At 38.6% G+C, this 26,694-nt stretch overlaps 1 protein-coding gene across 1 annotated transcript; it reads right to left on the reverse strand.

Moving 5' to 3' along the window:
* Positions 1-879: 879 nt before the first annotated feature.
* Positions 880-26,694, reverse strand: LOC142870961 (kininogen-1-like). Its single transcript, XM_076003191.1, has 11 exons — positions 26,300-26,694; positions 23,902-24,012; positions 21,870-21,954; positions 16,831-17,003; positions 15,608-15,715; positions 11,524-11,608; positions 10,473-10,645; positions 4,905-5,012; positions 4,694-4,780; positions 3,223-3,300; positions 880-1,123 (listed from the first exon to the last, which is right to left on the reverse strand). Exons 1-11 carry the CDS (start codon positions 26,495-26,497, stop codon positions 1,010-1,012), a joined length of 1,320 nt encoding a protein of 439 aa, XP_075859306.1. The 5' UTR covers positions 26,498-26,694; the 3' UTR covers positions 880-1,009.

Here is a 26,694-nt window from a genome sequence, read left to right on the forward strand (position 1 = left end):
TGCTTGACTCAGTTATAGTTTGCCTTGAACAGGACTCAGAAGAGCACCAGCCACAATGAGAGATTTGTCAAGGATTTTTTGGATTAAGATAATAATCCTCTCAAAGTCAGAGAGGATTATGTGATTTTGTAATGACAACATAATAATAGAGCCTCAAGATGACATGGTGTAAGGGAGTTTAAAAGGTCTGGGTTTCAATGCCAGCTCTGTCATTTATTAACTGTGTGACCCTGGGCAGTGTTGTGAGCTGCAGTTTCCTCGTTGTAAAAGAAAGATCATGGGAACCTGAGAGTGGTTGTGAGGATTAAGTTATACACCAAAAGTAAATTGTCTCCCACCCTAAATGGCTATAATAGGCATTTGATAAATGTTTATATTACAGAAAATTTAAAATATCTATTGCCTTTTATTTTATCAGCTTTCTATTTTCTCTTTTACCTGGACCAGAAAGAGAATTTCAAATTTTCTTTAAAGTTTTTGGAAGTTAGATATTTTCTGATCATGAGAAGTTGGTAGACATCATATTAACAAACAAGATTTTTTTTTTTGGTAATTATCTGGATCATAAAAAAATAGTAAACAAGCCAAATTACTCTTAGCTTATGCCTGGGGATGAGGAGAAAGGTGAAGGAGGGATGGTGGAGAGAGAGCCCTCAGATTACTGGCAGAAGAATGACCCACTAAGCCTTCACTTAGCACTCATGTGAGGTCTTGGTGGTAAGGCAGTCCCGCCTAAGGGGTTTCTGCCTTGGTTAGACAGAGTGTCCCAGAGCTGGGTTACATCTACGTGGTAGAGCCATAGAACTGGCTCTCTGACCAGCTGGAATTTGCTGCAAGATGGGTGTGGCTGAAAGGAGACCATTGTGAATTAACCAGGAATGAGAACATCAAGACTGAATTTTATTTCACCCAGAAACAGAGGGATAAGATGGCATTTTTCTCTATTTAAATTCTATTCCATCTTTCTTCTTGTCCTTCTACTCCAGGTTGCTGGCAGAGGTGGTTGGGGCTACTGTGCAGGGGTGAAGATTCTGCCCTCTGGTGAAGAGACCTCACTCTTAGATGTTGGCTCTGCCTCTGCCTTTGGGGGTCGGCCCTTGTACTCACAGGACCTTAGGCGCTTCTGTAAGTATAGCAAAACTCCATTAATCTGCTGTTAGCATTTAATTTTTTTTAAAAAAGGGAAGCAAGCAGTTAACAAGGTGAGACATTTTCTTGACATTTTTTTCTATATTTTTTTTACAATTTTTATTAGTCTTATTTTATAATTTATCTGTTTCTTTTTTTTCCCACCTCACTCTTTTGTCCTATCACTGGTTCTTTATTTAAAAGTATAGATAATATGTAAAATCAAATAAAAACTCATAGGCTCAAAAGCATCCAATACATTGAAGTAGCAGTGACACATGCATCCACAGATAAGTGTAGCTGTTTAAAGCCATATCTTGTTTCTCTAGGCAAAAGTAAAGCACAGGTTATAAAATATATAGCTTCCTTGCACTATAAGGCAATGAAAGACAATCTATTCTCTTTTGCAAAAGTCAATGGTGTTTAATCTCATGGCAAAAAGATGATGTGATCAGAAAATGAGGCTAGAGAGGAATATCCTCATAAAATATCTGAACAAAGTTTGCATCACATCCCATAATATTCCTTTTTCAATAAAAAAGTTTCTTTAGAAAGCCTGCTTCTATATTACTTCCTCTCAAGGCAGTAATGCTTATTCTGAAAACTAAGGATTATGCAAAATAGCCTTGGCAAAAAAGAAACAAAAAAATCCTATTTGAAAGCCTTGTTGCAAAGAGTGACTACTGAGTAAACAGAAATTATTGACATAAAAGAAACACTTTCACCCAGAAGGGGAATTATCAGAATAGCTTTGTCAAGTGGGAGTAGCTATTTGATATAACCAGCCCATTCTGGAAATACAAAGTCAATTAATTTACTTTCCCCTTTCCTCCCTTTGGCCAACTTTCTTTCCTTCTTATTATCCCTTTTTGACATCTAGAATTTTTTATTATGGTTATTATTATTGATACTCAATAAGTTCAGCATCCAGTCTCCTGACGTCCCTTATTTTCATATGCATTCAGGGACCAGGGACCACAGTTTATCTAGAAATTTGAGGATCTTTTTATGAAAATTGATGGCATACATTTTAATAAAAATGTACAAACTAACATGTTTGTTATCAGAGAAGCAAATTGCAATAGGCCATAAGACACATTAGTTTGTCCATTTTCTGTGCTACTTTAGAAAACTCAGAAAGGATTTAGAATTCTGGCACACAATTTTATGTGGTCCACAGAGACTGACAATGTCCCCATTGGGAGTTTCACCGATTCTCTCTAGGCTGTTCTGAAACTCCATAGTTTTTGGTGTATTATATCAGGATTATGTTTTTGGACAATGGGGAGAGGAGATGATGAAGTGTTCAAGGAATATCTCTGGCTGCATAAATTAATAAAGAGCATCAGATAGATTGAAATCATGGGATTCTTTCATTTCCATGTTTGGATTCATTTCATTAACTGGCTTCCAGGGGCGTCCGGGACATTTGGGGGAGGTTGTTTCTGGAAAATCTAATATCTGGGTAAATGAAAGGCTATTTGGTTCTATCTGGATGTCAGGGATCCAATCATCATCATTTTCTGTGGGAGTTGGTGATGTATTAGGCATCATAGTTGCGATGAGATCTGAGTCCTGAAAGTCAAAATCGGTAACTGCTACATCCGGCCGGGCTAAGGAAGGGATGGGTGTTGGCCCTTCTGTCTTCTCTTGTGTCTGTGCAGAAGGTATGGTACTATCTTCAGAAGAGCTTGCCAAATGCCCTGCTTTCCAACTATTGAGGTTTCCATTGTTTTTGCCTTTATTTTTACGTTTTCCATGGCCATGACCATGCTTAGGTTTATGTTCATGGTCGAGTCCATGGCCCCCTTGGGGTTCAAGATCATAGTGAAATTTGAGTTGATGTCCATGCCCAAGGCCATGTTGCTGTTAGTGTTCATGGCCAGGGCCATGTTGTTTTTGATATCCTTGGCCAAGGCCAAGGCCCCTTCGGTGCCCATGCCCTTGGTCATGCTCATGTTTATGGCCATGGCCAAGGTCATGTTTTATTTGCTTTTCATGGCCCCAGCCATGCCTATGAGTGGGTTTTTGTTATTTTCTTGGATCCTGCTCTTAATGTTGTACAAGAACCATGGAAGTGTGGGGTGGACTTACAGTTGTTATTCCTCTTATTTCCTCTACTTGTACTGATCGGAAAGGTGAGAAACCTGGAGGTCTTTCCATCAATGTCATCTAAACAGGAAACATTAAGACAAATGTATTAATGCAAAAACCACACTATCAGTGAAGAAAGAAGAGACTGAGATCTGGCACGCTGTCTTGGTTTACAATGGGGCAGGTCTTTGCAAGATTTTCAATACTATATTAGTGTTCTAGAAAGGATGAATAATGCTTTTTCCTCTTTTGATTGATCTTAAAATTTGTAAACATTGATTGTTGTTCTTAGTAATACTATAAAATAAGTTGGAGAGTTTTTTCTGCATTTGGACAAATTGAATGGTTGAACTACATAATCTCTAGGATATCTTCTAAACCTACAATTATGTAAGTCCATAGGACATTATTTAATTATTGATGTACTATTTCTATTACCACTATTACTGCTTTTATCCTAAAAGGCCCTAAGTGGCTTTATGAACTGAATATATAGGTGGCACATATCCATGATCACTTTGTTGGGCTGAAGCACATTAGGACATATTCATAAGCTTGAAATGCAGACTTTGTGTAATGTATGTGTTAGACTATATGCACACCCACACATGACAGTAACCTAAGTCAGAAAAGAGGGAGAAGAAGCAACCTGCACTGAAGCTTGCATTCAGTGGTCCAAAGAATGTGGCTTTTGAAGTCAAGCCAGATTCTGCTAGCAATTAGCATCATGATGAAAAGTGTGGGCTCTGATTTGATCTCAATTTGAATCTGAGAGCCACTAGCTTCACTTTTCTCTTCTGTAAAATAGGAATCATAACAGCACTTGCCTTATAAAGCTGTAAGGAGGACTAAGGGAAAATGTATGTGAAGTCCTCACTACAGTGTCTGGGACAGAGGAAGCACTTGGTAATGTTACTGTGCACTCTGGGACTTTCTTATTTTTAAGTGCCTCATCCTTGACAATGGGAAAAGTATTACTGCCTCCTTGGCTTCTTTTAAGACTTAAAACAGATGATGTCATGTAATGCTTTTTAAACTTGAACCCTGTATATGAATTCCTGAGGATCTTGTTAAAATGCAGATTCTGAGTCAGTAGATGTGGAGTGGAATCTGCATCTCTCACAAGGTCCTTGGATGTGAGCGAGTGCAGTGGAGCTGTGTCTCCCCGCAGGCACACCTGGCCTCGCCAGGGTTAGCTCCCTCACCACGAGGACTGCATGCACTTCACTAAGGAAGAGCCTGTATAAGCTTCCATGGGACACTGGCAACGCATGAGAAGTGATCAAGAGGATTGTTGCTCTCCTTTTTAGCCATTAAAAAAGAGAGATCAGCACAGAAATGTGAGGTTTCCCCCCATTTTTAAAAGATAGTTCCCCAATTCATTTCAGTAATGGTTCATTTTCAACCCCCCAAATATGGCTCTTCAGAATGAGCAGAACAGACCCCAAGCTGACTGTAGTTAGAACCATACCATTCCTCCTGGTTTACAGTTGACAGTAGGGTAAATTTTTTGCTCCCAAAGTCTCATATAAACTTCAGCAGTGCAGTCTAGACTTTGCTATCCATTAAAACACAAACGAAAGGAGAGACCAGTGTTATTCATGAGATACTTACACAAGTGATTCTTAAAACATCAAATAGGTTTCCAGTGAAAAAGTAGACAGGTGCATTAATCTACTTACGCCAGGTGTTTTGATCTCACAGCTTTCATTCAACTTTTCATTACTTTCCTTGGAACATATGGTTTCTCTGGCTATGAAATCAATAAAATATATAAATCCAGCCACCACCTGAAAAATTAATTAGCACAAAGTAAGTGTTTAACAAATATTTGTATAATAAATCATATCTCCTTAAGGAATTTTAAGGGAGAATCTTGAAATTTTAATTATATGCTGACTAACTTAGAGAGTTACACATGAAAAAGTACAAATATTTGACAATAAAATTTTGTATGTATATTTAAAATATTTGGCTGTTGGTTGGTCCCATTTCCTTATCTAAATGGGGAAAGAAAAGTAGGCTATAATTTTTATTTTTGTTTTTTCTGAGTTTTATTGTTGAAAAGCTGCAAAATTCACTAGTAATTCAAGGGCTCCAGTTGTGACAGAATCTAAGAGTAGTAGGAAGAAAAACTCAAACATTTTCTTCCCTGTTTTCCCGCCAAATCTTGAATCAGTGAAATACTGAGTTTGTGCCACTATAGAAATCATGTGGATTAAATTATGCAGTTAGAAAAATTATTTGCATTTTCTATCACTTCTTTTACTTTTTTTTAACATTAAGAAATGATTTTGAACTAGTTTTCAGTCCCACCAGCAGTGTAGGAGTGTTCCTCTCTCTCCGCAACCACGCCAGCATTTATTGTTTGGAGATTTTTTGATAAAGGCCATTCTCTACAAAAAAGACACCTGCACTCGAATGTTTATAGCAGCACAATTCATAATTGCAAGGCTGTGGAAACAGCCCAAGTGCCCATCAATCCAAGAATGGATTAATAAAATGTGGTATAAAACAATGGTGATATAGCACATCTTATATTTTCCTGGTTAGAGCTGGAACCCATACTACTAAGTGAAGTATCCCAAGAATGGAAAAACAAGCACCAGATATATTCTCCAGAAAACTGGTATTAACTGACTAGCACCTAAGTGGACACATAGGTACTACAGTAATAGGGTATTGGGCAGGTGGGAGAGGGGAGGGGGGAGGGGGGAGGGGGGTGGGTATATACATACATAATGAGTGAGATGTGCACCATCTGGGGGATGGTCATGATGGAGACTCAGACTTTTGGGGGGAGGGGGGAAATGGGCATTTATTGAAACCTTAAAATCTGTACCCCCATAATATGCCAAAATAAAAATAAATAAATAAATAAAAAGAAATGATTTTAATCTCTAGCAACAGTTTTAATCACTACCCAACGCTGTTTTCATTAAGCATGTGTGGCCCAGTTATTTAGTATTTAATTACAGTGTTTAAGTATGTGTGTTTATTTGTAATATGATGTAGCTATTAAAAAGAACGCATGAAATCTGTATCTACTGACCTAGAGGGACAGCCATTACTGAAAAAAGGAAGTTATAGGGTGATAATGTAATCCCATTTCTGTGAAAGCAATTTTTTTTTTTTTTTTTTTTTAAGTAGAGACAGGGTCTCACTCTTGCCCAGGCTGGTCTCCAACTCCTGTCCTCAAGCAATCCATACTCGGCCTCCCAGAGTGCTAGGATTACAGGCGTGAGCCACCGCACCTGGCCTGTGAAAGCAAATTACAACAGCCTTCCCTATCTCTTGCTTTCTGTTTTTTAAAAGCATGGATGGGAGATGGATGGGCAGAGAAAATTCACAGGAAGAACTAAACTTCTTCACTACCTTTTCTGTCAATGTTTTGAGGGCTAAGTATGGTTACATTTTTGAAAAATCCAGGTGTGTGTGGAAGTTGAGGGAGGTTCCCAGAATGATTTAGAGTCTATACTCTGTGCTCATGAGTTCTCTTGCTCACTTCAGAATGTACCTCAAGTCAACTATTTGTTTTTTTTTCTATATTAAAGTTGATCAATGTAGTGCTGTCTAAGAAAGCTGACAACCTGTGATGCGAACCACAGCTGATGCCTCAACCCTATTCAGGGTTGGAGAGGTGAGAAATTAAATAGACTTACTAACACCTTCCATTCAAGGGCTTCAAGATCACATCCATGTTGCCACCATCATACAGGTCATTCTTATCTAAAGTCTTCCCTGCTTAAACTCAACCTGCCCAAGGTTTCTTTTCAAAGTAGAGAATACCATATAACAATATAAATTTCAAATGCGCTTTACATTTTTTTTTTTTTTTTTTTTTGAGACAAGAGTCTCACTCTGTTGCCAGGCTAGAGTGCCATCCATGGAGTCAGCCTAGCTCACAGCAACCTCAAACTCCTGGGCTCATCAAGCAATCCTTCTGCCTCAGACTCCCGAGTAGCTGGGACTACAGGCATGTGCCACCATGCCTGGCTAATTTTTTCTATATATTTTTAGTTGGCCAATTAATTTCTTTCTATTTTTAGTAGAGATGGGGTCTTGCTCAGGCTGATCTCGAACTCCTGACCTTGAGCGATCCTCCTGCCTCGGCCTCCAAGAGTGCTAGGATTACAGGCGTGAACTACCACACCCAGCCTGCACTTTACATTTTAAGTTAAAGACATAAAAACTCGAAAAGTATACATAAATATTTATCAGAACTCAGGATGAGGATGGGCTTTCTTAGGTGGAAAGCAGAGGAAGGAAATCTAAAAGAAGGGGAAGATGTTTAAATTTAACTAGACAAAAATGAAAACTGATTCGCAATCAGCAAAGTAAAAAGACAAACTGGGAAAACTATGATGTAGGATCAATATTCTTAAACATATAAATCCCAACACTGAAAAATGGACAAAGGACATGAGCAGATATTCCAGAGAAAAATTTAAAATGGTTATTTGGCCTGAAAAAAAGTTGAACTTCATTAATAACCAAAGATATGCACATTAAAAAAGCAGTGCAACATCATTTTTAATTTTCCATGATGGTAAAGATAAAAAACATTAATAATACCTAGTATTGGCCATGTTTCCAAGGGAAACATGCAACTTCAATTGTTGCGGTAGGAATAGAACTCATATTAAGATCCTCAACCATGGCCAGGCGTGGCAGCTCACACCTGTAATCCTAGCACTCTGGGAGGCCAAGGCAGGAGGATTGCAAAACATTTTTATAACAATTAAAAAAAAATAAGAAAAAGATCCTCAACCAATATCTTACACTTGGTTGGCCAGAACATAAATTAGCATACTTGCAAATAGTTTGGCAATTTGGCAATTTGCATCAAAAGTCTTAGCTATACATACATATTCCTTGACATTTCTAGGACTTTGTCAAAGGGAGCATTCCTGAATGTGCACACACAGATCTCCCAAGTATATTCATCTGAGCAGAGGCAGGCAGAAACATCGTCAGCCTTGGGGACAGCAGCATGGGGGCAGGGAAAAATCAACCGCATATGACAGAAATCACAGTCAGTAGCACATGAAAATGGAAGATTCAAGAAGCATTTGTTATCTGAAATATGAATCCAACTTGGAATTGACATGCATCCAAACAGGACTAAACTAAACAAACTATGTAAAGCCAAGGGAGGAAGAAAACAATAAAATAAAGCTTTAGCAATATGGTAAATTGGTCATTTGGAGGTTGGCTTTTATCAACATCATATGTTTAACTGAGTTCTAGTAAATTGGCTGCTGCCACCAAGGCTTCCTTAAGTGACCATGTCTAAGCAGCTGAGTTGCTAATTTTAAATGCAACCATCGATAAAGATTCATCTCTCTAAAGTAAGTTTGAAATTTTCACAATATTCAGATTGAGTTTGCAACTAACTGAAGGGATACTTCTTGGTGTTCCCCTGGCATGCTTAACATAAACACACACACATATGGGACTAGTGGACTAGTTAATTCACACAGAGAACTGTAACTACTAAGAAAGGTATATATTCATGTTGAAGAATGAATGATTCTTTCCTTGACAGAAAACCTCTGACATGCACTATATGGTGGACTACCCTACATCATTAAGAATAAAGAAGCCGGGTGCAGTGGCACGTGCCTGTAGTCTCAGCTACTTGGGAGGCTGAAGCGGGAGGACTGCTTGAGCCCAGGAGTTCTAGTCTAGCCTGGGCAACATAGTGAGACCACCATCTCTTTAAAAAAAGAATAGGAGAATTTCACAAGAAAGTAAAAATGCAAAGTGGAAAGTGAAGCAAGAGTAGCATAGATCAGAAACCCCTTCAAGGAAGCCTAATGTGGGTCATGTGGCAATGAAATCAGGCAAAAGGGTAGTGGCTCCAGGATAGAACTGAGTGAGTGCCCCAGTAGCAGAGAGATGAAATTATCAGTTTTGATCTATTTTAATATACTTTGTTTACTTTTTTTTCAGTTACAAAACTAATGTAGGAAATTAGAAAGATGAAAATGGATATCCCGTTGTGCCATCACCTAAAAACCACCATGGTGAGTAGTCTGAGGCATTTGTTTCTTTTCAGTTTTGCTGAAAAGTACAGACTTTTTTATAACATACTTGAGAACATAATGCATATTCAATTTTATGTCCCTTTTTTACATTGAATATTTTAACACAGGACATTTTCCACATCAAGCACTCCTCACAAAGACACTTTTAAATTGCTGTTAAACATGCCATTGTAAGGATATGCCAGGCATTATCTAATCATATTAGATCATTATTGACCCCATATTATTGATCATTTTGACAGTTCACCATCTTTTTCTCTTAAAAATAAAACTGCAGTGGCATCATTTTATATAAAGATTCCTGTTTTAGATTCCTAGAAATTCAACTACTGAGCTCAAAGTATGAACTTTTAGTGAGAATTTTCTCACCAGAATTTGAAGATTATGTTGCTTGCTGTAACAATTTGATTCTATTTTGATTATTTTTCTTTAACTTGTATTTAGGGAAGCCAGTTTTGAGTCTCTAGGATAGGAATCTGCCCATCAATACATCGGTCATAGGCTGGAATTGGTAGCAATTTGGGGTTTTCTAATCCAGCTATTACAGATGGGGGCACAGAGGCTTAGAAAGTTTGAATGACCACCCAGAGTCACCCAGGATTGAGTGGTGGATGCTGTAGTTGAACTGAGTCTCCTGACTCCCAGGTGAGGTCAATCCTTATCATCTATTGACAGGGCATGAAAGCACAGATAACTCCCTAGAGTGACATTGTGAGAGAAAAGAGTGTCCCAGCTGGAGGGAACAGTGAGAGAAGCAACATGGAGATAAGAGAATATGGAGTATGGGCAATGGATTGACTGATATGGCTGGGCCCAAGGCATTAAGCGATGCTACAGTGAGAAATGAGTCTAGAAAGGCATAGAATAAGTCTTCCTGTCCCTAGCCCTGAATTTTATTAATTATATACTATTTGCTAGTATTTATGTAGCTTTTTAGAGTTTGGAGAGTGACTTGACACACATTACCTTATTTGACCCTCACTTCAGTCCTTTACAGATAGAAAACAGAGAGAATGTCCTAAGAGGCTTGTCCAGGATCACACATCAAGTATGCAACAAGGTTGGCACTTGGAATTCAAGTCTGCCAAATCCTGTTACCAAGTATACTGTTTCTCAATCCAGATCCAAGAACTACGGCAAAATTAGTAAGCAATTTGCACACAGACTAGTATCAGTATTTTTGTAGCATCATTTACAGACCTGTACTTGCGCTCTTTTCACTGTGTCAATCTTGAAATAGAAAGTTTCATTATTCTCTGCATTAAGCTTTGCAACAGAATGAGTCAGTGCCTCCTTCAGCTCTGGGCTGTCGACAGGTATATCTGCGGGGCAGCCAAAACAACCCTCGATAGGTGGTTGTACAAAATCTTCCCCTAAAAGAAGCAGATTTTAAGTTAGCATGTACGCTGAAGGAACAGCCTTGCCTAGCACGTCTCCTGCTCAAGACCCAGCACTCACGTTTATAGAGGGGCACGCAGTAGCCCAGGCCTACTAGCGAGTGAGTGAAGGTTATCTCTCTGACCCTCACTTCCTGCCTTTCTTCTTTATTCCTCCTCAAAGCCCAGTATATTTAGGGAAACGTATTCAAAGATGTTAGTGACTCAATATGCTACACCTTTCCTGCATTTTTGCATTTTTGATGGAAACTTTAAAAAGCAATGCTTAATTTAAAGGAATGACTCTCATATGGGAAAATTTTAAGTCCCATGGCTCTGGTGAACAGGTAGCTTCAGTAATGCTTCTCATTGTGGAATGTATACAACAATTTTCCAAGTATGAGAAAAGTCAACTCTTGTTATAAGAAATAGTATAATAACTTGACCATAAACTCACACTATCTTCATTCCTCCCCCATTAAACCATACAGAAAAAAACTTTATTTCAAAGAATTTTATTCTGAGTGGTTAAAAATGAAGTACAGGTCTCTCCAACTTAAAACACTCAACTTACGGACAACTTGTACATAAGGAAGGCCAGCTGGCATTGTACTCAAAGGGCAGCTTTGCCCAGGGAACATACATTTTCCCTTCTGTCATCATAACTACTTCTGGCCACTTGCAGAGCAGCATCAGCTGCACCTGCTGCCGCACAGCTGGGCTGAGAATGAGTACAATGTTGTCATCAAGGTCAGTAGGCTACACAGACTTTCTGGTATTTCATGGGAACGAAACCATAATTTATATGAAAAGACCCAGCCAATTGTCTGGAACCACTATTTCACTACTGGGTGCCAACGTGTGTTATCCCTCACCTGGATAAATGTCACACTCCTGTGAGTAGTTAGCAATTCTTTGCTGAATATCTATGTATGTGTCATCTGTACATTCACCGATATCCTGGTTTTTAAAAAGCATATAAGTGCATACATTAAAAACATTTTTTAGAATCTTTGAACAACTAGCAAAATTGAAAAATAAGATGTCTACTTTCCAAAACATGGCATGCATGCAATAAAAATGAAACAAAACTTAGTCTTGCTGCAAAAGAGAAAATAAGATACAGTTAGGCAATAGTATCAAAACAGCAATAAACACATACACATACATGAACACAGAAAACATGAAATAAGATGACAAGAAGTATAGTATTTCTAGTATAGAAATGAGAACCATATAGGTATAAATGAGTAAAATTTTCTTTTAAAAAGGCAAAGACTTTCAGATTAAGTTAAAACAAAATCAGGTTATTATAATTTCAAGAATCATAATAAAAAATAAAACTTAAAAATAAGGGATAAGCGAAGCTATATGAGATAAATATAAACAAAAAAGGAACTATGTACTAATAATATTAGACAAATTAAAATTCAAAGTAACAAAAAAACCTCATAAAAATAGTAAAAAAGATAATTTTATTTTTTAAAGGTATAGACTAGAAGGCATGGAATAAAAATACATAAAGCAGAAAACATTGCATATATGAATAGAAATGGATGGAAATATCCATAGTGGGAAAATTACTATATGAACCAGCAATTGTACTCCTAGGTATATGCTCAAAAGAATTGAAAATAGATATTAAAACAGATACTTATATTAATGTAATACATGAATGTTCATAGCAGCACTATTCATAATAGCCAAAAGGTGGAAACAACCAAAGTAGGTGAATTGATTAACAAAATGTGGCATATATATATATATATATATACAATGAAATATTATTCAGCCTTAAAAAGAAATTCTGTTCTCATAGGTGCCCCATGTAAAACGAAAGAAAATAAAATAAAAAAAGAAATGAAATTCTGAAGCAGTCTGCAATATGGATAGACCTTGAAAATATTATGCTAAATGAAATAAGCCAGACACAAAAGTACAAATATTATATTGTTTCACTTATATGAAATATCTAAAATAGGCAAATTCATAGAGAAAATACATTAGAATTTATGAGGGGCTGGGAGCAAGAAGAATGGGGATTTATTGCATAGTGGGTACAATATTTCTGTTTGGAGTGATGAAAACTTTTAGAAATAGTTTTATACACATGGCACAAAATTATACAAAAGCCAAGACTCTTGATATATAGGCTATTTATTTGCTAAAATGCATCTATTTACATTCTATCAGCAATATGTACCCTTGATGAAATTTAGTATTTTTTAAAAATTTAATTAATTTAATAGATAAAAATATATTTAATTTTATTTTTCTCAATCAACAGTGCAGTGAACATGCATTTATTTAACCATTGCGTTGTCATACATTTGTTAGAAATTTATGGGTTGAATTTATAAATTGTCTTCTACAACCTTTGCCCCTTTGTCTTTGGGACATATTTTAATGACTTGGAAAATAGCATTTATATATTAAAAAAATCAGCGATTTGTCATGTTTTCTCAGTTCTTACCTTTCAGTTTTTATTATGGTATGTTTGACTTACAAATAGCTTTTGTTTATAGGTGACCAAATCAACCAGTGTTTTCCTTTTGAATTCTTCAGTATTTGCTCAGAAGTCACTTTATTTCTTTTTTCCTAATTTGTCTATGGTCAATATTTTAAAATATAGCTTTTAAACCTATCTGGAATTAATTTTGATATATCTTGTGATATGTCTAATTTGATTTTTTTCAAGAGAATAATCAGATATCTTAACATTCTTCCCTTCTGCATAAATTTGTGACAAACTTTTTCCCATAATAGTTTCTTAAAAAGATCTGTTCTTAGGCCGGGCACAGTGACTCACGCCTACAATCCTAGCACTCTAGGAGGCCGAGGTGGGCAGATTGCTCGAGGTCAGGAGCTCGAAACCAGCCTGAGCAAGAGTGAGACCCCATCTCTACTATAAATAGAAAGAAATTAATTGGCCAACTAATATATAAAAGAAAAAAAATTAGCCGGGCATGGTGGCACATGCCTATAGTCCCAGCTACTCGGGAGGCGGAGGCAGCAGGATTGCTTGAGCCCAGGAGTTTGAGGTTGCTGGAAGCTAGGCTGACGCCACCCATGGCATTTACTCTAGCCTGGGCAACAAAGCGAGACTCTGTCTCAAAAAAAAAAAAAAGAAAGATCTGTTCTTTATTTTTGTACCAACTCTACCATATTTTAACAGCTGTAGCTGCATATTAAGTTTAAATATATGATTTATTATTCTATCATTTATATCTTCAAAACCAACCTTAGAATAAATTTGTACGAAAAACTTACATTATCAAATTGATTGGAATTACATTATACTTTTAAATTAGTATGAGGAGAATCGATATATGTACTATAGTTAGCCTTTTTAGTCAAAAATTTGGCATTCCTCTCTAGTGTGTATATTATGTCTATGTATTATGTCTACTATTTGCTGTGGGTTTCACATAGACACTCTTTAGCATGTTAAGGAAGCATCCTTACATTCCAAATGCTCTTGAAAGAGTTTTTTGTTTCTTTTATTTTTTATTTTTTATTTTTTTATTTTTTTTTGAGACAGAGTCTCACTTTGTTGCCCAGGCTAGAGTGAGTGCCATGGCGTCAGCCTAGCTCCCAGCAACCTCAAACTCCTGGGCTCAAGCAATCCTCCTGCCTCAGCCTCCCGAGTAGCTGGGACTACAGGCATGTGCCACCATGCCCGGCTAATTTTTTCTATATATTTTTAGTTGTTCAATTAATTTATTTCTATTTATAGCAGAGATGGGGGTCTCGCTCTGCTCAGGCTGGTCTCGAACTCCTGAGCTCAAGTGATCCTCCCGCCTTGGCCTCCCAGAGGGCTAGGATTACAAGCGTGAGCCACCACACCCGGCCAAGTTTTCAATTTCTTGACAGTGTCTTTTTTATGTTTTCTACAGTTATGCATACTCAATTAGAAAACTTGGAAAGTATTAAAACGGTCCAAAAAATATAAAGAATCGGAAAAAGCATCTGTAATTTCAACTGAAAGTTAAATATAGTCTATATTTTAGCACACTTGTTTTCCATCACTTTTTATATTCATATTTACTTTATATATTTGAATGAATCTTATGTATAGTTTTGTCTCCTACTTTTTTTTTTACTTAGCATATTGTAACTATTTTACTATGTCACTAAAAGCTCTATAAAGATTTCTGATAATAGCATCATATTCTACTGTATGAATATACCATAATTTATTTAACCATTTCCTAATGTTGCATAAATAATTTATTTACAATGTTTTCCTATTAAAAAAACAACACTGAAATTGACATGGTGTGGTCTGGACTTCTCATATACTAGAGTGAGAAGCAGAATTACCAGATTAAAGGACTTGCAGGAATTCCTTGGCTAAAGCAACATCTCCTGCTCAAATGCAAATATCCCTGGGAAGGTGTTCTGTCTTACCCATTTTATGTTCACTAGCCACTGCCACCTTGATATACGCCATCTTAGCATAATTTTGGTTCAATAACAAGATAGCACCTGAGGAAGCACCACTAAGGGATAGAGACTCAGGTTGTGTTTATTAAAGATGAAGGTAGGGGAGGGAAGGTGAGAAAACAAGCAGAGTAAAGTCTGAGGTGAGGAATTGTCCAGGGTAGAGCCAGGGAATGCTGCATGGCACTGAGCACATGGGGAAGAAAAGGAGATAGGAAAGTGTGAAGATATAACAAAAATAAACTTGATAATTTTACCATTTTGTCCCAGGCTGTTCCTAGTCCCTGGTTATACTCTGTAAATGCTTACTGCTAGAGATGCAGACTCTTTGACTAGGTAAGTAAGGCAGCTTCACCAGTGAAGTCAGCATTAGGTTTCCCAGGTAATGTGAATGTGATTGCTGAATATCATCTAAAATTTAAGTGACAGTCTAAAAAACAGCTTGATAGTTTCTATGCCTGCAAAAACTATAAACAAAATGCTAAGAAGTTTATAATTAATTTTTTGCCTACTTACACCATTCAAAAGGGACTTGCATTCTGGAGTTAAGAACAGAAAATTCTCCTTGGAACAATTAGTTTGCACAATTGAGTAGGTAACTTTAAAGTTGGATCCAGCCACCACCTGCAATGATTTGGGATTGAGTATTTAAAGGGCAGTTTAAACATTCTTCACAGTGATATATAAATGCTATGAGGAGTTTAGAACACTGCAGGGCATGTAAGTGCCCAAGATATATAAACTATTATTATTAGTAGGCAAAAATATTACTGAATAAATACTGCACACCTTGAGACTCTCACACAACACACACACACTCACACACCCCTTCATCTATCTGAAAATAAAAAGCAATATATAGATGAAGTTACTGTATTTCCTGAAGACCTAATAATATTTCCTCTGTCAGGCTGCAGAGAGAAAGCATTTTGCTGAATTTCATAATAATAATGCTCTTCTAGATGGATAAAGAAAACTTTGGAGAGGAGTGGCCTTTGCTGGTGGGTCCTCAGGTCCCAGATAACCAGGTGGTATGATTTCTCCTGCTTTATTCTGGGTTGGTTCTACCCCAATTGCTGTATGTGGACACAATTGAGTAAAACATGCATCTTACTCATATGAAGGCAAGTTGTAAAGTCTATTAAATGCAGGGAATGTTACTGACCAAAGTGAATCACTCATAATCTGAGGCTGAATTACAAGGGACCCCATCAACTATCAGAAAAGGCTTGTCAAAATGAATCAATAAAAAGACCAGATTTATAGGTATTTACTTTTTTTGCCCTGATGATATGGAAACTACAACTTAGGGGAATACCCAGAAAGCCATGCCAACTATTCTAGACTCAAGTGTCCTGGAGCTCTGTTAAACTCATGAGAGCTAGGTGATGATATAGTTTTCTCAAAACCTTATAAGGCCAGTATGACTTTTCCATTTTAGCATCTCTGGGAAGAACATGTAATGATGACTACTCATTTGTTAAAAACAAACTTTAAAGCAAAGGGGTCTGATAGCCACCTTTTCCCACTTTACATATGGCACTATCGTACTTACTGCAATAAAGAGAAAGCCCTTTGCAGCCTGCGCTGGTCACGTGAACACACAAAAGAACCCACCATCCACCATGCGATCATACATTTTCCTTTGGCCGATGGCTTCTGTTAGGTAATGAAACCCTAAACGTAAAGATCTAATATTTTTAACAATGCTGCGTGACATGAAAACTTAAAGAACAAACCTGCGTTTCGGCCCATCTTACTTCACCAAGAGTAAAGAGGTAGGAACGATCAGTGTTGTTATTAAAATGTTGAATGCCATGTCTTAGGACGGGCTCCAAGTCCGGGTGGTCCGTTGATATGGGATATACACAACCAAAGCAGTTATCGGGGACTCCCAACTGAAGGCCCTCGGCTTAAGAAAGAGCAGAAAAAAAGGCAACATTAATGATCAAAATCAGCATTGAGATACATTGCCCCAAGCAAAGATAATTTAGAAAGGCCCTGATAAACTTTCTAGTAAATCCTAGTAGGCATAGAAAAAAAGAGTACACAAAACTGTTTTTTAGTCAGAGAGAAAAAAACCTATCATTCACTCAGGAATATTTTATATTCATAGTACCCTACATAATTATTTTAAATTTATTTTAAAGTAATTTTAAATTATAGAAGTAATATATGAATTCATCCTTTCATAAAAAATTAAAAAATTTTAGATGTGTTATTATTTATTTTTCAATGCTAATGAGAACTCCTAGGCCAGGTGCGGTGCCTCAAGCCTGCAATCCCAGCACTTTGGGAGGCGAAGGTGGAAAGATTGCTTGAGGCCAGGAGTTGGAGACCAGCCTGGGCAACATAGTGAAACCCCATCTCCACAAAAAATAAAAAAAAAGATTAAAAACATTAGCCAGGCATGGTGGCATGTTAGCTACACGAGAAGTTAAGGCAGGAGGATCACTGAAGCCCAGGAATTTGATGCTGCTGTAAATTATGATCAGGCCACTGCACTCCAGCTTGAGTGACAGAGTGAGACTCTGTCCACGTCTCCTAATGAACAGACTCCATGAAGGCCAACTTGGGGATTCATGTATTTTTTGTTGATTCAATCTAACAAATATATATATTTTGCTTCTACTGTAATATGCCGGGCACTGAGCAAGACTACATGGATGCTTTAACATGTTAGTGATGGTCACTGTCTGAAGGAAGTGACTGTCCATGGGAGAGAGAGAACTGTAGATGGATCATTCCAATATGATTCAGCAAGAACTTAGAAAGGCAGGAGCCCAGAGTTGAGGTCCGGGCAAACTTTTCTAAGGAAAAGCTGAGATGTCTGAGTGAAGAAGGATGAAGAGCTGTTAGCCCAGCAACAGGAGGTTTGAGGGCGTGGGGAGAAGGGTGGAGGGCTCCTGAGAAAGCAGGATGAGTGAAGGCCCAGTGGTGTGGGATGTGGCGGGACACAGGGAGGGGAGAATTGAGGTGTGAACAATCGGTAGACAGAATCTCGTGCTGTTGGGCCTACACCTCACTCTCTAGGCCCACGGTTACTAACTGTATTCAAAGGGTCATGGGCTCCTTGGTGAATCTGATGACCTATGGCCCCCTCCTCAGGGAATTTTACACACTCATAACATTCTTCACGTAATCTCAGGGTATTCATAGACCCTCTGAAGTGAATTAAGAATGGTCTGGTGGAAGAATGGGGAACCACTGAAGAGTTTCTAATAAAGCAATGTGAAATATTTAAAAAGGAGTTTGTATTAATATTAAATTCCAAGGTAATGTTCATAACTGCTAGCCCTAACCTACTGGACAATAGAGGCAAATGCCATAAAAAGGGAAAGTCACCAAGAGAGTGAGAGGTGCACCTGGAGGAGCCCACCTTGGAGCTGGGCTATGAGCAGGTGCACTATGAGCCCACCTGGCTTCTTCTCCTAGTGAGCTCTCGCTGCCTGCCTCTGTGAGTGCCAACGACAATCAGGAGGCCACCAGTGTTGGACAGGGCTGTGGCTCTGTTCTTCACAAGTCAACAAAACTGGCAACCATTTCTTGGATTTCTCTCCATAAATACGCATGTCAGGAAAACATATATTGAGTGACTATGCCTAGCTTTTCCCTTTCCTCTCTTTCCAGAAGTTATGTTGAATGAGCATCATGGGCGGAGTTAAAAAACTGGAGGGGAATTCCATGTGGGAAGTGGGAGAATTACTGATGATGACTGAACAGGAAGGATGGATACAGAAGGTAAAAGGGAGATGGGGAAAGGACCAGAGGCTGTTTTGCCTAGTCTCAAGGGCCAGCTTTTATTCAGAAGATTGACTAGGGGTAAGAAAGAGAAGGCCAGCTTTTTGAAGGTGAAAGGAGTCAAGAAGATGTACCCTCAGTTTTTCTGAGTGACAATGATTTTTCAGCCAACCCTGACCTTTTGTACAGAGATGTCTTTAAAAATAAAATAAAGATTTTTAATTACTTGTGATTTCTTTTCCATTTGGAACTGTTTTTCTTTGAACACAACTTCTTACAAGAACCAGAACCCCAGGGATATAATTTTTGTGGGTTCCATGTGGATGACTGAGGTTGGTATACAGAACAGTTCCCACCAATGGTGATGTACAATAGTGAAACTGAAGATGCTGTCCCATAGCCCTCATATGCTAAAGCTCCACTTTGCAGAAGGCAACTCCAGGAAAGCTTTTGTCGGTCACATCACCTAGATGTGTCCATTTCTCTGTACTTGGCATCTCTGGCACATTAGGGAAGAAGCTAATAGAGGCTTTATCTGTTGATAAGTTGCTCCATAATTATATTCTTAAGGAATTTAATTTATTTAGGGTCTATTCTACCAACTCTATCAGCTGTGGCATTTTGAGCAAGGTACTTAACTGCTGTGGGCTTCAGTTTCCTTGTCTATAAAATGGGGATATTAATACCTACCTCATCGAATTGTGAAAGCTACAAATGCTGATGAAATAAATTGAAGAGGACACAAATCAAAATGGAAATGGAAAGGCATCCCATGTTCATGGATTGGAAGAATCAATATCACTAAAATGACTGCCCAAAGATATATACAGATTCAATGTAATCCCCATCAAAATATAATATCATTTTCCACAGAAATAGAAAAAAATCCAAAAGTTTACATGGCATCCCTCCCCCCCAGTAAGAGCCAGAATAGCCAAAGAAATGCTGAACAAAAAGAACAAAGCTGGAGGCAGCACACTACCTGACTTCAAATATATTACAGGGTTATAGTAATGAGAATAGCATGGTATTGGTGTAAGAATAGACACATAGACCAATGGAACAGAATAGGGCACCCAAAAATAAATTCACATATTTACAACCAACTGATTTTCAGCAAAAGGGGCCAAGAACGTATTCTGGGGAGAGGACATCATCTTTAATAAATGGTGCTATGAAAATTGGATATGCATATGCAAAGGAATGAAATTGCACTCCTGTCTCTTACCATAAACACAAATCAACTCAAGAGGGATTAAAGACTTAAGATCCAAAACTATAAAACTACTAGAAGAAAACTTAGGGGAAACACTTCAGGACATTGGTTGTAGACAACGATTTTATGGCTAGGACCTTAAAAGTACAGACAACTAAAACAAAAATAGATAAATAGAGCTATATAAAACTAAAAAGCTTCTACACAGAAAAGAAAATAACACATGAAGAGATGACCAATTTCATGAGAGTAAATATCTGCAAACTATTCATCTGATGAGGGACCAATGTCCAAAATATACAAGGAACTGAAACAACTCAACAATAAAAAAATGCAAATAATCCCATTAAACAATGAATAAAGGATCTAAGTAGACATTTCTCAAAAGAAAACATACAAATGAACAAAGGTGTATGAAAAAATGTTCCACATCACTAAGCATCAGGGAAATGTAAACAAAAATCACAATGAGATATCATCTTACTCCAGTTAGAATGGCTATTATTAAAAAGAAAAATATGACAGATGCTGGTGAGGATGTGGAGAAAAGGAAACACTTATGTGCCATTGGTGAGAATATAAATTAGTAAAACCAGTATGGAAAACAGTATAGAGAGTTCTCAGAAAACTAAAACTAGAACTACCTACAACCCAGTAATCCCACTACTAGGTAAGAAATCTATCAAAGGGATACATGCACTCATATGTTTATCATATAGCATTATTCACAATAGCAAAGATATGGAATCAACCTAAGTTCCCAGAGATGGAAGAATAGATAAAAAAAAAAAAAGTGATATGCATACACAATGGGATACTATTCAATCATAAAAAGATGAAACTATGTCATTTGTAGCAAGATAGATGGAACTGGAGGTCATATTACATTACGTAAAATAACCCAGGCAAAGAAAAAAAAGTTTGTATGTTTTCATTCATATGCATGGAGTTAAAAAACTTAATCACATGAAGATGAATAGAGTGATAGATCCCAGAGTGCAGGAGAGGGAAATGAAGAGAGGTTGGTGAAGGAGTGCAAACTTACAGTTAAATAGAAGAAGTAAGTTCTCATGTTCAATAGCAGGCTAGGGTGACTTTAGTTAGCAACAATATAATTTATCTTGCAAAGTATCTAGAAGAGAGAACTTGAAATGTTTTCAACACATAGAAATGATGATGGATACCTCAAATACCCTGACTTGATCATTACACCTTCTATATATGTACCCCATCAATATTTAAAATATTGTGTATCAATAAAAGAAAAAAAAGAAGTTAGTATATGTAAAGTACTTAGACCCATGGCTGGGACATAAGCAATCAATAAATGCAAGCTATTATTAATATTTTTATCCTGATTGCCATTAATGCGTTGTTATCACTGCTAGGCATCATTGCTTTAGGTGTATCATTTCATTTCAGTCTCACAACAATCCTGTTAAGTGGGAAGTACTGTTATCTCCATATTTGAGACAAGGAAAAGGAAAGCCAAGAAGGTGAGGAGCTCTGAACGACTCCAGGCCAGGTCTGACCTCAAAGCCTGTGCTTTTCTCTCTCTAGGATGCTGCCTACAGTTGAAGGCAGGTGTGTGTCTCCACATCCTTTTGCAGAGCCCTGGAGGCACATGAGGAAGAGTTGGATAGTCCCGAGGGAGAGATTGTCACAAGCCTGGAACAAGATCAGGCCCCTGCCACTCCCCCTGACCCTAAGAATGGCATTAGGAGCCTCTGGGAGAGGGCAGCAGCCTGGGCCAGGTTGTGTTCTTGGCACACAGAAGTTGTTAATTCCTCCCCAGGGCAGTGCCACCCCTGTATCAGCTACCTGGAGTAATCTGGCAAATCTGGGTAGCCACGAAAAATTTTCCATTTCTTCTCTTCCCTACAGTCGCTGTGCATTTTCCTGTGGCCTAAAAAGAAAAGAAAGAGACCATTTATCCTAATCTTTCAGATGGAAGAGTCCACCTAGTACTGTTGCTAAACATGACTTTCCTTTGAAAAGTAACAAAACTTGTGAAAATTCTATTGAAAAGAGATTTCAGACATGAGAATGAATGTTTTTGTAGCCTGATGATTATTTTTTATAAGCCACTGATATCTGTGAGACATCAGAGGAATGCTAGTATTAATGGTGGTTTATAAGCTTGAGTCTTTGATTCAAGCCCTAGAGATACTTCTTTTTCCCCACGATGTACGCAGTGCCTCAGAATCAGCCTGCTCTACGCTCCTCTTGATGTACTCTCAATTTCAGTGGATCAATACTATTCACATAAACTCAGTTTAACTTGTTAGAAAGAGCAAGGATCTTGGTGTGAAAGTGTCTTCGAGTTCCAGCTCTGCCACTTGCTAGCTGCTACCTCTATCACGTCCCTTTGCATCTCAGAGTCTCAGTTTACCTATCGTACAGGAGGCATGCCACATCTATCTCATACGGCTGTCATAAAGAGTAAATGTGCAAACATACATAAATCGCTTAATAGAGGCTCACCGCATGGTAGGCACTTAATAGGCAGCTGTTTAACTACAGTGTTTTTTTAAAATTATACTTCCTGAAGTAGGATTTCTATTTTCAAAATATGGGCTTTATGAAGAGGCAAAAATGTCCTTCGTAATTAAAAATGTGGAGGAGGAAGGGAGGGAAGGAGAGAGGAAAGGAAGGGAGGGGAAGGGGAGGGGAGGGGAGGGGAGGGGAGGGAAGGGGAGGGGAGGGGAGGGAAGGGGAGGGGAGGGGAGGGAAGGGAAGGGAAGGGAAGAGAAAGAAAAAGAAAAAAGAAAGGAAAAAAAAACGAAAAAGAAAGAAAAGAAAAGTTGGGCCTCCTCATGATGATTTCAAAGCTTCCTTCCAGTTCCAGCATTCTGTGGATGGTGACAGCACCATTCTGCAGAGTAGGAGGCCCAAGATCAAAATGCCAACAGATTCAGTTCTTGGTGAGGGCCCTCTGCCTGGCTTTCAGACAACTACCTTCTTACCATAGCCTCACGTGATGGAGAGAGGTGTTTCTTTGTTTTGTTTGGTCTTGGCATTCTTCAACCTTATCTACTAGACTTCTCCTAAGTGACAGACACTATTCTATCAGGATACAGCACATTTCTCTTCATCCCCACGGCCTACAGAGGCAGGCAGTATGGGGCACAGCAGCTAATCATCCCCACCTTTCAGATGAGACCACTGAGAAGCAGAACCGGCACTTAACAGTCCTGGTCTCCTGACTCGGAGTCCAGTGCTCTTTAGCAAGTGCAGACGACTAGGGCTCATCTGTTACAAGAGAGGCTTGCTTCTGAGGCAGATACCATTTGCAATCTTCCTAAATTAAGGCAAAACAACCAGCTGTGGTATGCCAGGGATGTATGTTAGAAGTTTGGTTAAAATAGCCATTGTTAAGGTAATTTACATAGTTTTCCTCATTTCATTCTCCAATCTCCCTTCTATAGGGGACAACATCAGCTCAGAGAGGTCAAGCATCATGCCCACCATCACACAGGTAATTGGAAGCAGGGTGAAGATTTGCACTCAGGCCTGTGCAACTGAAGCACCCACCCTCTGCCCTCACCAGCCCTTCAGCCTGGCCCAGGTGTTGCTCTCTTGTCTCTATGGGACCTGGCCCACGCTTCCCAGTTGTCACTGGAGCCCTCTTCTCACGGGAGGGCTTTCTCCACATTTAACTGCTGGCTTCTCCATCATTTTTCTGTCTACACAAGAACATGGCTATGAAGCATCTGACTTTTCTACTCATTTCAGGGTTTGTGGGCATCCCTCATAAACAGGATCACTAATATTACTCATCCCTGCACATGCCAAAGGCTAGGGCAGCCTTGACAGAGAAAACTGGAGGCTCGAAAACTGTTAACACACTTACAGCTTTTGCAGCGTCTTTGTAGTCACAATCCTGCCAGGTTTTGCCGCTTTGAACAGGACAATCACCCTCCTTGATTTGGTACTTAAAGGAATAAAATATGTCTGGGTTAACCTGAAAAAAGCAACCGGAGATATTACAGTTCATCCACTGATCCAACAGCAAATAATTTGAGTAGGTTCTGGTACAGTTATGAGTCCTGATCTTGATTTGATTTAATCAGAACAAAGCACTCATTCGAAATATACTTACATTTTTATAAGTATTATAAACATTTACTTTAAAGAACGTTCATAATTACTTACAATGTGTTTTTTAAAAGTTACAAAGCAGTATCAATAGTATTAGCTTATTTGTATAAAAACTGATTTATATGTACATGTCTTGCTTGGAAAAGTCAGAAAAGTTATGCAGCAAGCTGTTAAAATGGCTCTCAGTGGTGGGATTATAATAATCTCGTCCTTTCTTCTTTAAATAAACGTTTCTAAATGGTCTCACTTTTTCCCCCTAATGAACATAGTATTATTTTTATAACTAGAAAAAGCAAAGAGGAGAATTTTATTTTAAAAAACCCAAAAACCAAAAAATGCTATCAGTTATCTCTGTATGGTGGAATTCATTATGGGTGATTTTAGTATTTTTATTTGCTTTGTTTCCTTTCCTAATTTTTATTTCTTTTCTCTGTTCTAAACAGTTTTCTTGAGATATAATGCACACACCATACAATTCACCCACTTAAAGGGTACAGTTCAATGTTTCTTAGTATATTTACAATCATGCCCACAATATATTTTGATTATTTTATTACCCCCAAAAGAAACCCTGTGCCCACTACCAGTTTGTACCCATTCTTCCTTGCATTCAGCCCCTGGCAACCAGCAATCTACTTTCTCTCTGTATTTGCCTAGGCATTTCATATCACTGGGTTTATACCTGTGGTCTCTGTGTCTAGCTTCTTTCACTTTGCATGAAGTTTTCAAGGTTTAGCCATGTTGTAAGATGTATCAGTACTTTATTCCTTTTTATGGCTGACCTAATTTTTCTAAGATGTCACACTATCATAAGACTTAACGTGAAAAGGCGCTGAGTTAGATGAGCTGAAAGCCCACCTCAACGATGCACAATCCTGACATGTCAGAGCCAGAGGGACCTGGGAGGTGATGCTGTCCAGCCCCGTCCTTTGCAGCTGCGAGCAGGGAGGCCTGAGAGGGCAGGGCATGGCTTAGGCAGCCTCAGGATCTCAGGGAGGCAGAGCCAGCCCCAGATCCCTGGTCCCCTGATGCCCAGGGCAGTGCGCTCTCAGAGCCTGCGTGGGTCGCAGTATTTGTATCTGGGAGATGATGGAGTCAAACAACATAGACTCTAGGCTTCCTTCTGTTTTGATAACGTGGGCCTATGAAGCAGGAGGTGGTAGAAGCTGTTCCACTTTTACTTTTACATGGCAAAGTAAAGATAAAAAAGATAACTAGGGACATTTTAGGATAAAAGCCACATTTTCCACAGGTTAACCAGTGAACATACCACCAAAAGCCATTACTTCAGAGCACCAGGGAGCAGAATTTCTCACATGACTATGCTAGACTGTGAAACAAAATGGCTCAGTTTTACTTTCAGGAAAAGAAACGTGTCCACCGTGCTTTTGTTTCTTTAGCCCTATGATATTAGATGGTTAGGTTTTTGTGGGTTTTTTTCCAGTGAAGTTACCAATTGCTAAACTGTTCCAGAGATAGAGATATTTGTAATGAAATGAATTTAAACATACTCTCAAAAGATTAGTATTTCTTAGAATCATGCATCCTGCCAGGATTTGTCTACTAGCAGAGTGCATCAATGCAGTCATAAAAAACCAGTAAAAACCAATGGAAACATTTCTGTTAAATTTGATGCATTCAGCCATAAAGTCTTCATGGGAGATATTTTTGTCCAGTACTGTAGAATACTGCTAATCTCATTCCTGACTCTTCTTAGACATACCCCACCAAGTACCTTCTCCCACTTAATTGGGGTAGTCTTCATATTTCAGTTAGTGCCAGGGACCCTGTGAATCCTCTGCTGCATTCTGCCTGAGTTCCTAGATTCTCCCCCCTGTGCTTAGTCTCTGTCAATTTCTCCATCTACCTTTGTTTCCTTTCACCTAGGATAGTGCTCCTCTGATTACCCAGGAAGCCAACCAGGGAGGCCCAAGATCTAGTCATACTCTGCCTTCCACCTACAGGCCAGAGAGTGCTGTTGGTCTTTTCCAAGAGCTGTAAGCTTCTACACTTGATTATCAGTTCTTTGGTGGTGTGTGTGTGTGTGTGTGTGTGTGTGTGTGTGCGTGTGTGTGCATGTGTGTGAGGCCTGGCTTCCTAGTGATAGCACAGATCCCAAGTGACTTCAAGGTTAAACACAGCTCACTCACCGTCTTATTGACCTCAGTTATGCGGTACAGTACAAACTGCTTGTTGTTAACTCGGCCTCTACTGTTATATTTCTTCAGAGCAGCATCCACAGCCTTAAATACTTCCTGGTCATTGCAGTCGATTTCCTCAAAGGACTGTTCTTGGGTTAAACTTGGTAGCAACCTGGAGCAGAGGAAAAGGATGGCAATTAGTTTCATGATTTCACAGACTCCCTCTCAAAGCTGAGGGATGGCTTCACCAGGAATCAGGAGCCAACTTGGATGCTGGTTTTAACAATCTCCAGCCTGTTGTTTCCTGTGTCCTGTTCTCTCTCTGTCTTAGAGCTCAGGCCCTGGCTGGATTCCTGCTACCCTACACTATTTGCCCTATTCCGAAAGGACAAATGTTGCTGCTG

The sequence above is a fragment of the Microcebus murinus genome, chromosome 1 (genome assembly GCF_040939455.1).
Source record: "Microcebus murinus isolate Inina chromosome 1, M.murinus_Inina_mat1.0, whole genome shotgun sequence".
Lineage (NCBI taxonomy): Eukaryota > Metazoa > Chordata > Mammalia > Primates > Cheirogaleidae > Microcebus > Microcebus murinus.

Bases quoted from the DNA above. Each gene is read 5' to 3' on its own strand.
- LOC142870961 (XM_076003191.1), bottom strand. From the start codon at position 26,497: ATGAAACTAATTGCCATCCTTTTCCTCTGCTCCAGGTTGCTACCAAGT. The intron at 24,013-26,299 runs GTGAGTGAGCTG...TGCTTTTTTCAG, and splicing joins TAACTGAGGTCAATAAGACG to GTTAACCCAGACATATTTTA. The intron at 10,646-11,523 runs GTGAGGGATAAC...TGCTTCTTTTAG, and splicing joins GGAGTGTGACATTTATCCAG to GGGAAGATTTTGTACAACCA.